The 15,332-nt window shown below is 41.4% G+C and overlaps 1 protein-coding gene across 1 annotated transcript in view; it reads right to left on the bottom strand.

Annotated features, from left to right (window-relative positions):
- The window catches only part of LOC126162133 (glutamate receptor ionotropic, kainate 2-like), a 179,665-nt gene that overhangs the window by 63,323 nt on the left and 101,010 nt on the right, over window positions 1-15,332 (bottom strand). The window contains exons 8-9 of the mRNA XM_049918427.1: window positions 6,055-6,264; window positions 1,106-1,190 (exon numbers count right to left, since the gene is read on the bottom strand). Of these exons, the coding sequence (XP_049774384.1) occupies window positions 1,106-1,190; window positions 6,055-6,264 (295 nt within the window). The remainder of the gene's footprint in view (window positions 1-1,105; window positions 1,191-6,054; window positions 6,265-15,332) is intronic.

Genomic DNA, 15,332 nt, shown 5'->3' with positions numbered 1-15,332 from the left:
GTTGGGGCCGATAAAGTTATTGACGCACATTAGTCTTCTCGTTCAGACGAAGAATTAACAAGGACGATCTCACATCGTTAGGAGCTTCGCGAAGACTCATTTCGTGACGAGAGGCAGTGCTCCACGTCGGGATCTATCCATTGTCACCAAATTTACGGCTCTGACAAAGATGGACAGTGCCTCTTCGTATTTATACCTTATGATGTGTTCATAATTTCTCTTTTCATTTTTTTTGTGTGTGTTGTAAATTCATGTCTACTGCCGACAGCTTATCCAGCCATCCGCGAACTGATTCACCAGCAAAACACGGACATCAGCAATAGGGGGGCGGGGGGGGGGGGCACAGCAATGTGGAGGGTGTACCCCCTCTGTTTCTTTATATATGGTGTGTATTAAATAAGTGTACTTATGCTGATATATATCTTCCATATGCTTATATTAGTATACTGACGTATGTTCCATATAACCTAACTCTCTTTAAAGAGTGGGCTGCCTGCGGCGCAGGGCTCCTAGTTACAACAAGAGCCCCGTCGCACTAAAATCAGGTAGGGCCTTTAGTTAAATTCTTTAAGCATGTTCTTTTTAAGTATGTTCTTTTTAATTTGTAGTGTCTTTAGTTATATTCTTTTGATTACGAATTTAAGTATGTTCTTTTTAATTTGTTTTTCACTTTAAGTACTTTAATGACTGTGTGAGTGTTTTTGTTGAAGATTTAAATACTGAGGTTATGTATAAGGTGATAGAGCAATATGGTTATTCATATGCGGCAGGTCAGATGGGTACTGTTCATAACGATTACACATAATAAATGCAATTATGCACGTACTTACCTTAAACATAGTCGCTTCATAGGTATTACAACTAATGGTTACATACAGGCACTAGTCAGCATAAAGTTACATCTTGTACGCAGTCAGGTTAAAGACTAAAAGTATCACTGAGACGTAAAACTAAAAACTCTGCATTGAAAAGTTAGCACAAGCATGTAACACTGGATAACGCAGTTCAAGAGTTACACTAGAGGAATATTAAGGTTGAAAAGTTACACTGGGGGAGTAAAGGCATAAAAGTTACAGCATGGCTGGTAAATAGTACGAGTACTCACCTAGGTTCATGAAGGGCATGGTGAAATCAACGGCTGATTGCCGCTCCTCCGTAATGGTCAGGTCACAGATGGCCAGATCTGCCCTCTGGAACAGAAGCAAATCGAATGAAAGAGTGAGTACACGAAAATTTCGCAGAGTTATTCTTCATTTAGCGTCTTACGTGAAAGTAACTTTAATGTGCCGGTGTTGACTTTAAAATACCTGAGAGGAGCATACATTAACTTACACCGTACCGGCTGTGATGACGTGTATCAGTCAGCTTGTCGGGGCGAAATTTGCGTAGTATCCGTGTGCTACCAGGTGTCTGTAAATGATAACAATTGTTCGGTAATAGCCCATGCGGCTGTACATTTAAATCATCAGAATTGTCTATAATGGGTGCTAAAAATGTTACGTATGAAGTACCGATCGTGACTGTTATGTATCAGTTACCAATGTATCAGTTACCAGTTTATCAGAATGATAGCGTAAGCTGACGGATAATATACGTTGTATTTGTACTTGCATTGTTTATCTATATTTAGTTTCGCGTAAGGTCTATGATACAATGCCGTGCACAAGAAGTGACTCTCAACTTCAGAATTAAATGGTAAAAAGAAAATGTCATATGTTAATCTGGTAGTTTCCTAAATGTGAAATTTTATTTATAAATAATTCTTCGTTTATGTATATATAAAAATTATGTGTTAGTTGTTGTGAGCTTTAGTCCAAAGACCACTTTGATGCAGCTCTCCATACTAGTCTATCCTGTGTAAGTCTCTTCGTCTCTGCAAAACTATTACAGTCAACGTCAATTTGAATATGCTTATGGTGTTCGAGTCTTTGTTTCCCTCTCTAATTTTAGCCCCCCCCCCCCCCCCTTAACAGTTCCCTCCACTATCTGACTGATGATTCCTTGACGTCCTATCAACTGACCCCCGCTTAACAGTTCCCTCCAGTATCTGACTGATGATTTCTTGACGTCCTATCAACTGATACCTTCTTTTAGTCAAATTGTACCATAACTTTCGTTTCTCCAGTTATTCGATCTACCCACTTAATCTGCGGCATTCTTCTGTAGCACCACATTTCGAAAGCTTCTATTCCAGTCTTATTTGAAGTGTTCACTGTCCACGTTTCATTTCCATGCAAGGCTAAACTCCATTCAGAAACCTTGCACAAAAAATTTCCTGAAGTTTAAATTTATATTCGATGTTGACAAATGCACCTTTTTCAGAAGTGCTTTTTTTTATAATTCCCAGTCTGAAATTTATATCCTGACTACTTCAGCCATCGTCACTTATATTATTACCCAAATAACAAAACTCATCTGCTACTTTCAGCGTCTCATTTCTTACTCCAATTCCCTCAGCATCGATTGATTGATTGAATTCGACTAGATTCAATTACTATTGTTTTACTTTTGTTGACACATCATTTTATACTCTCTTTTGAAGCTGCTGGTTGTTCTGTTCGACTTCCGTTTCACGTCCTCTGTCGTCTGTGGGAGAATTAAAATGCTATCGACAAACCAGAAAGTCTTTAGTTCTTCTTCCTGAACTTCATTTTCCTTTAAAATTTCAACTTGGTTTTGTTCTCTGCTTGGTTACCGTAGAGACTGAATAACATCGGGATTAGACTACAACCCAGTCTCAATTACCGTTTTTCTTTCATGTACTTCTACTCTTGTAACTTCAGTCCGTTTTTTTTTTACCATATGTAAATAACCTTTCACCTCCTGAATTTTATGTCTGCTATCTTCAGTATTTCAAAGAGGGTATTCCAGTGAACACTGTCAAAATCTTTCTTTACATCTAAAAATGCTGTGAACGTAGGTTTTCCTTATTTTAAACTTTCTTCTAAAATAGGTTAAGAGTGCCTAATGTGTTCCTATATTTTACGGAAACCAAACTAATCTTTCCCGAGGTCGGCTTCTGTTTGTTTCTCCATTCTTCTGTAAATAACTGGGGTCAGTATTTTACAATCATGACTTAGTAGTTAGGCAATGTATGTTCCGGACAAAGTGTTGCAAGATTCTCTTATGTAAACAAACCGGCCACTTGCCCTATCCTAATTTAATAACCAGTATTCAAACAAACTGCAAATTTTGACATTTGCTTTGTTTATTTAGGATGTAATAAATGACCTGTAACTTCAATATAATAACCATAATTTGTGACCCAAGTTGGCTGCAGAGTGTCTCATATTTACCCCTGTGTCCAGCTGCTTCTAGCCTAATCTTAATTACCATATTTTATTTCCCAAAATGGCGTCCTACTCTCCCATCTAGTGCAGTGTACTCCTACTGGTCCTCCTCCACCAGCCCACACACCACAATCTTAGACTGCCGAGAATCTGAGACTCGACTTGCCATTTGGGCTCTGCACCTCGCTTGAGCAACAGTAGCGTCAGAAAATTCAGGTGATATCTCCAACTTCGTTCTCTTGCAATTTCTAACAGAATATTTTCTGTGTTGTATGCCACTGTTCACAGTTCCGGGGTTTGTTTTCGCAGTTTTCAGCCGAGCACCGCTGCCAGTGGTATTTTTTGCAATGTATGACGTTGTCATAGTCCTGGGGCTATTTTGCTGATCTGCTCCCACGCTTCAAGAATACACACATAATTACGGGATTGTAAATGTTTAGCAACAAGCACCACCATACACGCCCAGCAACAACACGAGTATATGACGTTATTTACAGTTTTTAGGTAATTCATTCGAATTTTGACGACTTTTCCTAGTATTCCACAAATTCCCACGACTTAAACTCCATCGAGCACGTGCGCTGTGCGTAATGCAGCACGTCATAAGCACCAATGACCATCCAGTAGTTTTCAGTCGCGCTGGTGATGGATTCGAACGCCCTACCACAACATCTCCACGCCTCCTGTGTGGCCAACAAGGGAGTTTGCTGGAGAGCTGCATTGCAGTACGTGGTGGTCACAGACGCTATTAAGAACCATATCCTGCCTTTTGTAATGTCCAGGAGAATTTCTCGAATCACCGTGACTTCAGTTTAATTATTTTCTTTGAATAAAAGTGTCATTTCGGTTCGTCTCAATACTTATTTGTTTCCTCTGACTTGCAATTTCGTTTTTCATTGTGCATCTGGAGTCATCCCACACAAATACTATTCGTCAGGTCTCTCATGTGACACACGTTTTCGACGAAAAGCGTCGGTTTGTTTCCCGTTACAAGAAAAATGAGTTTTAAAGCGGAATTTCAGGTGTTCATTCGATAGAACGGTCCAAAATTAGTCTAGTTCAATATTTGTTTTGTCGATGAGTATTAACATGGACAGTAGAACACGGAGAATAATCAGTACTCCAATAGCTACTGAGAAGCGCTGCTGCTTGGCGGTAGCAGCCACCAGAGGCCAGGGCGGTGCTGTCAGAACGTAACGCACAAGATCGAAAGTGAAATACAGAAATGAGAGCAAAATTAGGATTAAAATCTCTAAATAAAGAAAATATAAGAACACAGAAGGAAATGGAAAGAGCACATCAGTAAGATGGAGTATGACAGACTGCCAAATATACCATACACATACAAAGTAACAGGATGAAGAAACGCAGGGAGAGCCAGGATCAAATGGAAGGACTTGGACTAATTGCTATATGTAGGCGTAACAAGTGAAGCCTAATACGTGCAGGAGATGATGATGGGGATTAGAGTCCTGCATGACCGAGTAAGCGAGCACAAAATACGAGATGGGGCGAGCACACCCTAAGTGGATAGGCTGCCCGCACTAGTTCTAGTGACCGAGCATAGAAGCCGTGACCGAATACGTAGCACGCAACTTCAAACACATTACACGTGTCATTATCCGTGTGAGACTGCAGCCAGTACGGGCTTCTCATTTGTGGTGTATCTCTCTCTCTCTCTCTCTGCAATCATGCAGTGCGAGGAAACCAGTGCAGTAAGACGTAAGACTGACATCAATGTTTACACTTTGAAGAGACGGGAAGGTCTAAAAAGCCAAGTACGGAGCATATTTTTGGTGGTTGTAGACGAAAGCAGTGCGTCTACTGGATACGTATCGTGCATAAACTGCTCCACATTATTGTGTTTCCAATCGGGAACTACTCTTTTAAAGAAACACAGTTGCAAGAAACCTCACAAAGATACAGCTCCTTCAGGAATACCGGCAGTAATAAAAAATAGTATTAAAGCAAAGTGTGTTGCAATGTGTGCTAAAGATATGAGACCTTTTAATGCTGTTTGCGGTGAAGGTTTTAGAGAACTAGGCCAAGAATTAATACATCTAGGTGCGCATTATGGAAAAGTTAACGTGGCTGATGTCATGCCACATCCCTATACTATAAGCAGACATGTCAAAGAACAAGCTGATGCAATACGAAACAGTGTAATGGCTTCTGTTATTGCGGAAGTTATTAATAAAACATGTGCTGCGATAGCTGATATATAGACTGATTCGCATAATCAGGTGCACTATTTGACGCTTACATCTCATTACATTAACACAGATTGGTCTCTTCTGATCAATGTTTTATTTACAACAAAATTCCCGGACGTTAGGAAGATGGGAGTAAATATTATAAAAGAAAGTGCTCTATGAATTTAGCTGTGTAACGTACCCGTTCTTGGAAACGTTACTTTTGTATCAAAAGAGAGAGAGAGAGAGAGAGAGACAGACAGACAGACAGAAATAGAGAGAGAGAGAGAGAGAGAGAGAGAGAGAGAGAGGCGTTGGATTTGTGCAGTACAGAGCAGCTAGCCGTGGCGAGGCGAGGTGAGACGTCAGCGGTGACCGGTCATGCTCGGTTATCCGCGTGTCCGGAATCCGGACATCAGACATGGCGCGAGTACGTGACCGAGCCGAGTCGTGTGGGGCCGGACACGAGCGACTCGGTCCCCCCGTCAACAGGCGGGCCGTGACCGGTCAAACATGGAGCGTTACAGCACTCTAATGGGGATGATGATAATGATGATATAGTCATTCGTTACCCCTGCGATCAGCTCGCCAACGAGCCCGTTCCAGGTGCCTGTCTTCTCGTTTCTGTTGCCGTATTGCCCATCGGGCGCCAGCTTGAACTCGAACGTGAAGTTGAGAATCTCTGCGATCTGTGTGATCAGGTCCATCGAGTAGCCCTCGTATCTGTCGTTGCCGACACGTGGTGGCGTCGTATGCTCCTTCTCCATCAAGTACGGGGCTCCCTGAAACATAATACATGTATCTTTTTTTCATTCCAATGGGTGAGAAATGGAGATTGTAATGAATATGTCAAGACGCTCTGCCAACGTCAGACAGTAAATGGGACAGGCGGGACGCCTACAGCCAAGTCAGAATATGATGTACGAAATCATAGGCCGAGAATGCCACTACACAAGGCTATGAAGTACCATTTTTTGAAGAGAAGGAACGGATGCGCGCTCATTCCATGGGTAAGCCAGCTGCTGGCATGCATATATTCACACAACAACAAAGATTTTCAAAGTCAACACAGACAAAAGGAGACGTCTGCTGGACATCAGGTGTCTGTAGGTACTGAGAGAAACACAACTTGTCTTAACGAAGGAATGCTTTTACGGATAAACTCTTCAAGCAAGTATGTGTCCTTTAGAGTAAGGAAAGTGGGGTTTACGCAAAAGCTACTAGAGTCTTTATTGAAGAATTTGACTGTAGAAGCCGGCTGTTGTGACCGGGCGGTTGTAGGCGCTTCAGTCTGGAACCACACGACTGCTACGGTCGCAGGTTCGATTCCTGCCTCGGGCATGGATGTGTGTGATGTCCTTAGGTTAGATAGGTTTACGTAGTTCTAAGTCTAGAGGACATGACCTCAAATGTTAAGTCTCATAGCGCTTAGAGCCATTTTAACCATTTGACTGTAGAAAAGAAGAATTTGAGTTGCTCAATCAGATGGTAAGGTTATGCCCTTTGAAAACTGTTGAACGTTAGGGATGTGATAGTCCTAGAGTGGCAGCTTGCTGCTAGACCTCGGAGTAGAAACATCGATACGAGTTGGTCATACTTCGCTACAGATCGGAAGTCACTCAAGTGTTTGCTTCAGGGCAGTTAATGGGAGTCGCTACCGCTAAAGGAGCCGCTAAACGATCAAACAGATAGACAAATTTCACCAGTTTTGTCATATATATATATATATATATATATATATATATATATATATATATATATATATATATATATATATAGCAGTATGCGGCTTATTTAACGTTTTGTCAAATATAAATTGTGTTTGGCGTGCCTGACAATGAGAGTAATTTTGGTTGACGGTCAATTTGACAAGATGGCGGATGTTGCTCGTCTTGATGTTTCGCCGTGAAAATTTTGCGAGAAAGAGTTTCTGTTACAATTTACATCACTGCATTGTGAGTTCCTACAACTGTCGAAAATATGACCAGGGATAAAAACAAAAGAACACTGGCAATTACCAAAACGGTAGAGATGTTGCGTCTTTCCTAGCAGTATATTATGCAGGAAGACGTTGAAAAGAAAATGACTATAGAGGAAAGGTGCCTAATATGAGACACACTTTTGTAAACCCATTTGAAAGACCTAAAACTAAGTGCAATTGTATTTTTTATGCTGGTAATAATATCTTGCATTATTTAATTTTATCATACAATTATCGTATTTGCAATAATAAGCAATCTTTCAGAGTAGTTATTAAATCTTCACAAACAAGGCATTTCATAGAAATGAGATCAAGGTTTCCGAATATGAGACAGTAATAATATTTTGCTTTAATTATTTTATTACAGAATAATGACATATGAGTATACAATTTTTACATGTTGCATTCATTTTTGTTGTCCTTCACTCATTTTTACACTACTTAGGTTTATATTTACTACATCCGGGGCAAACAAAATTGTCTTCTGTGACACCGCAATCTTCATGAGCCCAGCGATAACATTTCGTGCACTGCGCCCATTTGTCCCCGTGTTTGTCTTCAGAAAAGCGCCCAGTACAGAACAGACACTCTGCGTCATCGCATCACTGCTGTCTCAATCCACACTGTCATCAAGATGGGCATCGGATGCCGAGTCACTAGACGATTCTTCTGCTTTAGGTCTACGATTTGAAAGATTTTCCACTCTTCTCCCCAAATAACTGTCTGGCTGCTTTCTTAGCTTCAGCCTCTGTTTTCTCCTGTTTAGATTCTTGCAATAGCTTTGCATAAGGAGTTGAAGTTAGTAACGCAGCAAAGCACGAACGCAATGTTTCACCTATTTGACTAACTCCATGTGGTTTTGCGATGTGTGGGTGTGGTCTGATGTCTGAAGGGCTGGCAGCTTGATCATCACCATCATTAGTTTCAATTTCGTTTTGGCATCTCTTTCTTGAAGAGCGTCAGCATAGCAATGAACTGAAAATTCATGTTCCCTAAAGACGCTTCTGTTTCATAGGATGAGACCTATTTCTCTGAAGGCATTCACAGATGCTTCCCTTGTTGCTGCTCGGTTGTAAACTGCCCCAAATAACCTGGCTATTAATAATGGGGAGATAACACTACCTGGGTTACTTGCCAACCACATTTCTATCTCTTGGGCATAGTAGGTTTTCAAAGGCCCCATACATCCGACGTCAAGTGGCTGCATTTTATGCCTTGAGTGGGTGGCAAACATACAATATGAACATTGTTTTCACGTGCTTTATCTAATACATCGAGATTCTTTGTGTGGGAATAATGCCCATGAAGAATCAAAATGACAGGGTCATTTGAAGATAGCTTTACATCACTCACAAATTGATCAAACCACTGAGTAAAAATGTGATTTTGTATCCATCCACTTGGATGAAAAGCTGATATTGATCCTGCAGGTGCACCGTCCGTCAATTCCTGCTTCATATTCTCCCTTGGGAAGACGATTAGTGGTGGAACGTAAGTGCCAGCTGCGTTCAAACACGTTACAACTGTGATGAGATTTCCCCTTTCTGCTGAAGTCAAGGCAGCAACTGTCTCTTCCCTTTCATAGCAATAATTTTGCTGTGTTTGTGCTGCACAGACGTCACCCCAGTTTTGTCAACAGTGAAGACTCGATGCGGATTATGGTTGATTCGTAAATATCAAAAAATCTCCCCACATTTTCTGGAGTGAAAGCTTTCACTCTTCCTGCTGCAAGACCCTGAGGAGTTCTCATTGATAAAATTGGGTGTCTCTTAAGGAAAGCTCGGAGCCATTTCTTTAAATTACATATAACAAATCGTGAGAGAACGAGTTCCCCGAAAGTTCCCCGAATATGCGATAGGTATCGTAATACGCGACACTGTCGCGTATTTGGATCCCCATACTATCGCATATTAGGAATTTCGCCATCTTACACAAAGATTCACGCACTTCCAGAATGAGATTTTCACTCTGCAGCGGAGTGTGCGCTGATATGAAACTTCCTGGCAGATTAAAACTGTGTGCCCGACCGAGACTCGAACTCGGGACCTTTGCCTTTCGCGGGCAAGTGCTCTACCATCTGAGCTACCGAAGCACGACTCACGCCCGGTCTCACAGCTTCAGTTCTGCCAGTATCTCGTCTCCTACCTTCCAAACTTTACAGAAGCTCTTCTGCGAAACTTGCAGAACTAGCACTCCTGAAAGAAAGGATATTGCGGAGACATGGCTTAGCCACAGCCTGGGGGATATTTCCAGAATGAGATTTTCACTCTGCAGCGGAGTGTGCGCTGATATGAAACTTCCTGGCAGATTAAAACTGTGTGCCCGACCGAGACTCGAACTCGGGACCTTTGCCTTTCGCGGGCAAGTGCTCTACCATCTGAAACCGAATTATGAGAAAAGAATTAACTTTCGTAAAATCAGTTAATGGACCCTGGAACTTGCGTAATATCTTGGACTGAAGTATACGTCTTTAATTCCACCCAGATAGGAAAAGCTACTTCCTTACGGCAATGTTAGGATGTGAAAATAGTGCAATAAACCAGCTTTAATAACTTCTGTCAATCCATTCAATATTGTGTACTCAGTAAATAATTATTCTACGATGACACTGATTGTCCAACGAACGCGGCGTGCATAAGTACTCTTTGCCGCATTAACAAATTATCGCTCTGTTACGAACTATTAGGCTCTAGTAAACTGAAAAACTTTAGTGGAGATATTGGAGTTGTCCATGTAATGAATCTATGATTAATACCGGAATAGGAACTGATATATCCCTACGTGTAGCTGTGTTTAAATTCGCCGGGGAGCACGTAATTGCTTGACTTGATCGAGACTCGGTGGGATTTCAGCGCAGCCCAAATAGATTTCTTATATAACGTCAATATATACTGCTACTCCGCTAGTTAGCCATACTGCGACGTTATAGGGTCTTAGATGGATCCTATGCTGTTTTATTCAAGCATGCGCGAATGTCGTATCCACCCGCGATCACGCCACAGGAAGACACAAAGTAGAAGCGCTGCAAAAGCATAAGTAGCCTTAGCTGCTTCGTATTAATTTCGTATTTCGTTGGATGGTTTTGAATGGTCCCTAGCGCATCCAGGCTGCACTCGGAGCAAAAATTGTTGCCACGCGGCGCTCCAAATGAGTGCGATCACGTTCGATACGGAAGCAGTCCCACAACGTCTTTAGAGAACGGTTGAAACGTTCCAGGGTGTCAGCAGTGTCAAAGGTTGTGAAGAATGTCTTCCTGTTGCTCATCTCACTGTGAACTGTCGTTTTCGACCACGAAATTTGTGGAATACAACCCCCAAGAAAAGAGATGGCTTCATTGACGGCCTTTAAGCAACATACTGAGGCTTTTTCGTGCCGATTCTGAACGACAGTGTGTCTGAATGTTTCCTTCTGCCACTTACAAGGAAACCGCGTGATTTCGACGCTGAGTGTCGCGATTCTCACCTCCATCGCATTTCAAAACTGCAAAAAATTCTCCCAAACTCTAAGAAAAAACTTCAAACTGTAACAAATTGCCTCCGAACTGCAACAGAACACTCCATCTTTAAGAAAAATCCGACAAAAAATACTTTATATGACACTGAATTTATAACAAAGTGCACCTACATCTACATCTACATGATTACTCTGAAATTCATACTCAAGCTCCCGGCAGAGGGTTCATCGAACCATTTTCATCCTACTTCTCTGCCATTCCACACTCGAACGGTGCGCGGGAGAAAGGAACACCTAAATCTATCCGTTAGAGCTCTGATTTCTCTTATTTTATTATGATGATCATTTCTCTCTACGTAGGTGAGTGTCAACAAAATATTTTCGCATTCGGAAGAGAAAGCAGGTGTAACAGATGTGAAAATTATCTAACTATCAGTTTAATAAGCCACGGCTGCAATATACTAACGCGAATTCTTTACAGACGAACGGAAAAACTGGTAGAAGCCGACCTCGGGGAAGATCAGTTTGGATTCCGTAGAAATATTGGAACACGTGAGGCAATACTGACCCCACGACTTATTTTAGAAGAGAGATTAAGGAAAGCCCAACCTACGTTTCTAGCATTTTTAGACTCAGAGAAAGCTTTTGACAGTCTTGACTGGAATACTCTCTTTCAAATTCTGAAGGTGGCAGGAGTAAAATACAGGCAGCGAAAGACTATTTACAATTTGTACAGAAACCAGATGGCAGTTATAAGAGTCGAGGGCATGAAAAGGAAGCAGTGGTTGGGAAGGGAGTGAGACAGGGTTTTAGCCTCTATCCGATGTTATTCAATCTGTATATTGAGCAAGCAGTAAAGGAAACAAAAGAAAAATTCGGAATGGGAATTACAATCCATGGAGAAGAAATAAAAACTTTGCGGTTTGCCGATGATATAGTAATTCTAGCAGAGAAGCAAAGGACTTTGAAGAGCAGATGAACGGAATGGACTGTGTCTTGAAAGGAGGATATAAGATGAACATCAACAAAAGCAAAACGAGGATAAAGGAATGTAGTTGAATAAAATCGGGTGATGCTGCGGGAATTAGATTAAGAAATGATACGTTTAATGTAGTAAATGAGTTTTGCTATTTGGGGAGCAAAATAACTGATGATGGTCGAAGTAGAGAGGATATAAAATGTAGACTGGCAATGGCAAGAAAAGCGTTTCTGAAGAAGAGAAATTTGTTAACATCGAGTATTGATTTTAGTGTCAGGAAGTCGTTTCTGAAAGTATTTGTATGGAGTGTAGCCATGTATGGAAGTGAAACATGGACGATAAATAATTTGGACAAGAAGAGAATAGAAGCTTTCGAAAAGTGGTGCTACAGAAGAATGCTGAAGATTAGATGCGTAGATTACATAACTAACGAGGAGGTATTGAATAGAATTGGGGAGAAGAGGAGTTTGTGGCACAACTTGACTAGAAGAAGGGATCGATTGGTAGGACAAGTTCTGAGGCATCAAGGGATCACCAATTTAGTATTGGAAGGCAGCGTGGAGGGTAAAAATCGTAGAGGGTCACCAAGAGATGAATACACTAAGCAGATTCAGAAGGATGTAGGTTGCAGTACGTACTTGGAGATGAAGAAGCTTGCACAGGATAGAGTAGCATGGACAGCTGCATCAAACCAGTGTCAGGACGGAAGACCACAACAAGAACAACAAGAGAAAGTTTGTGATTCAAATTTCGTAAATAGATCTCGTTGCAAAGAACACCGCCTCTGTTTCAGTGACTGCCACTCCAACTCGCGTATCATCAGTGACACTCTCAATCCTATTGCGCAATAACATGAGACGAGCTGCCCTTCTTTGCACTTTTTCGATGTCCTCCGTCTATCCTACCTGGCAAGGATCCCACACCGCGCAGCAATATTCCAGCAGAGGACGGACAAGTGTAATGTAGGATGTCTCTTTAGTGGGTTTGTCGCATCTTCTAAGTGTTCTGCGAACAAAGCGCAGTCTTTGTTTCGCCTTCTCCACAATATTATCTATGTGGTTTTCACATTTTAAGTTGCTCGTAATTGTAATTCCTAGGTATTTAGTTGAACTGACAGCCCTTAGATTTGTGAGATTCATCGAATAACCGAAATGTATCGTATTTCTTTTAGTATCCATATGGATGACCTCGCACTTTTATTTGTTTAGTGCCAATTGCCACTTTTCGCACCATACAGAAATTCTCTCTAGATCATTTTGTAACTGGACTTGATGGTCTGATGATTGTGCTAGACAGTAAATTACAGCGTCATCTGCAAACAATATAAGGGGGCTGCTCAGAGTATCACCTAGTTCATTTATGTAAATCAAGAACAGAAGAAGGCCTATGACACCACCCTTGCGGAACACCAATATCACTTCTGTCCTACTCGATGATTTACCGTCTATCACTACGAACTGTGACCTCTACGAACTGTGACCTCTCTGAGAGGAAATCACGAATCCAGTCACACAACTGAGACGATACTCCATATGCACGAAATAGTCGCTTGTGACGAACGGTATCAAAAGCCTTCTGTAAATCTAGAAATATGCCGGCCAGAGTGGCCGAGCGGTTCAAGGCGCTTCAGTCTGGAACCGCGTGACCGCTACGGTCGCAGGTTTGAATCCTGCCTCGGGCATGGATATGTGTAATGTCCTTACGTTAGTTAGGTTTAAGTAGTTCAAAGTTCTGGGGGACTGATGACCTCAAGAGTTTAGTTCCATAGTGCTCAGAGCCATTTGAACCATTTTTGAAATCTAGAAACATGGAATCGATCTGAGATCTCTTGTCGACAGCACTCATTACTTCATGCGAATAAAGAGCTAGTTGCGTTGCACGAGAACGATATTTTCTGAATCCGTGTTGGTTATGTATTCATAATGTATGAGTACAGTATATGCTCCAAAATCCTACTGCAAATTGAGGTGAGTGATATGGGTCTGTAATTCAATGGGTTACTCCTATTTCCTTTCTTGAATATTGGTGTGATCTGTGCTACTTTCCATTCTTTAGGAACAGACCTTTCGTCAAGTGAGCGGTTGTATATGATTGCTAAGAAAGGCGCTACTCTGTCTGCGAACTCTGAAAGGAACCTGATTGGTAGACCGGAAGACTTGCCTTTCTCAAGTGATTTTAGTTGTTTCGCAACAACTAAGATATCTACTTTTATGTCACTCATGCTGATAGCTGTTCTGGTTTCGAATTCTGGAATGTTTACTTCGTTTTCTTTCGTGAAGGAATTACGGAAAACTGTATTTAGTTTTTATTTATCATCTGTAATATTTCCATCGCCGTCGCGCAGTGACGGTATTGACTGTTTTTTGCTACTGGTGTACTTTACTTACGACCAGAATCTCTTTGGGTTTTCTACCATATTTTGAGACAATATTTCATTGTGGAAACTATTAAAAGCATCTCGCATTGACGTCCGCACTAAATTTCGAGCTCCCGTGAAACTTAGTCTTGGGGATTTTGTGTTCTTCTGAATTTGGCATGCCTTTTTCGTTCCTTCTGCAACAGTGTTCTGACGTGGTTTGTGTACCATAGTGGATCAGTCCCGTCTCTTATTAACTTACGCGGTATGAATTTATCTATTGCTGTCGATATTGTATCTTTGAATTTGAGCCATATCTGGTCTACACTACATAATTAGCTGGGAAGGAATGGAGACTCTCCCTTAGGAAGGCATCAAGCGAATTTTTATCTGCTGTTTTAAATAGATATTTTTGCGTTTATTTTTAGTGGTTTTGGTTGATGTGGTTTTGAGCCTCGCAACAATGACCTTGTGTTCACTAATCCCTGTATCCGTCATGACGCTCTCTATTAGATCAGGATTATTTGTGGCCAAGAGGTCAAGTGTGTGTTCCCAACCATTTACAATTCGTGTGGGCTCATGAACTAATTGTTCAAAGTAATTCTCAGAAAAAGCATTTAGTAGAATTTCGGAAGATGTTTACTGTTTACCACTGGCTGTGAACATGTATTTTCGGCAACAAATGGTTCAAATGGCTCTGAGCACTATGGGACTTAATATCTGAGGTCATCAGTCCCCTAGAACTTAGAACTACTTAAACCTAACTAACCTAAGGACATCACACACATCCATGCCCGAGGCAGGATTCTAACCTGCGACCGTTGGGGTCGCGCGGTTCCAGACTGAAGCGCCTAGAACCGCTCGGCCACTCCGGCCGGCTTTTCGCCAACAAATCGAGGGTAAATTGAAGTTTCCACCAATTATAACTGTATGATTGGGGTACTTATTTGTAATGAGATTCAAGTTTTCTTTGAACCGTTCAGCTATTATATCATCTGAGTAGGGGGATCGGTAGAAAGAGCCATTTATTATTTTCGTACGGCTGTTGAGTATAACCGCTACCCATAGTAATTCGCAGGAA

The sequence above is a fragment of the Schistocerca cancellata genome, chromosome 2 (assembly GCF_023864275.1).
Source record: "Schistocerca cancellata isolate TAMUIC-IGC-003103 chromosome 2, iqSchCanc2.1, whole genome shotgun sequence".
Taxonomy (NCBI): Eukaryota; Metazoa; Arthropoda; class Insecta; order Orthoptera; family Acrididae; genus Schistocerca; species Schistocerca cancellata.
The sequence above is the reverse complement of the archived record's forward strand: the minus strand, read 5'-3'. Positions and strand labels throughout refer to the sequence as shown.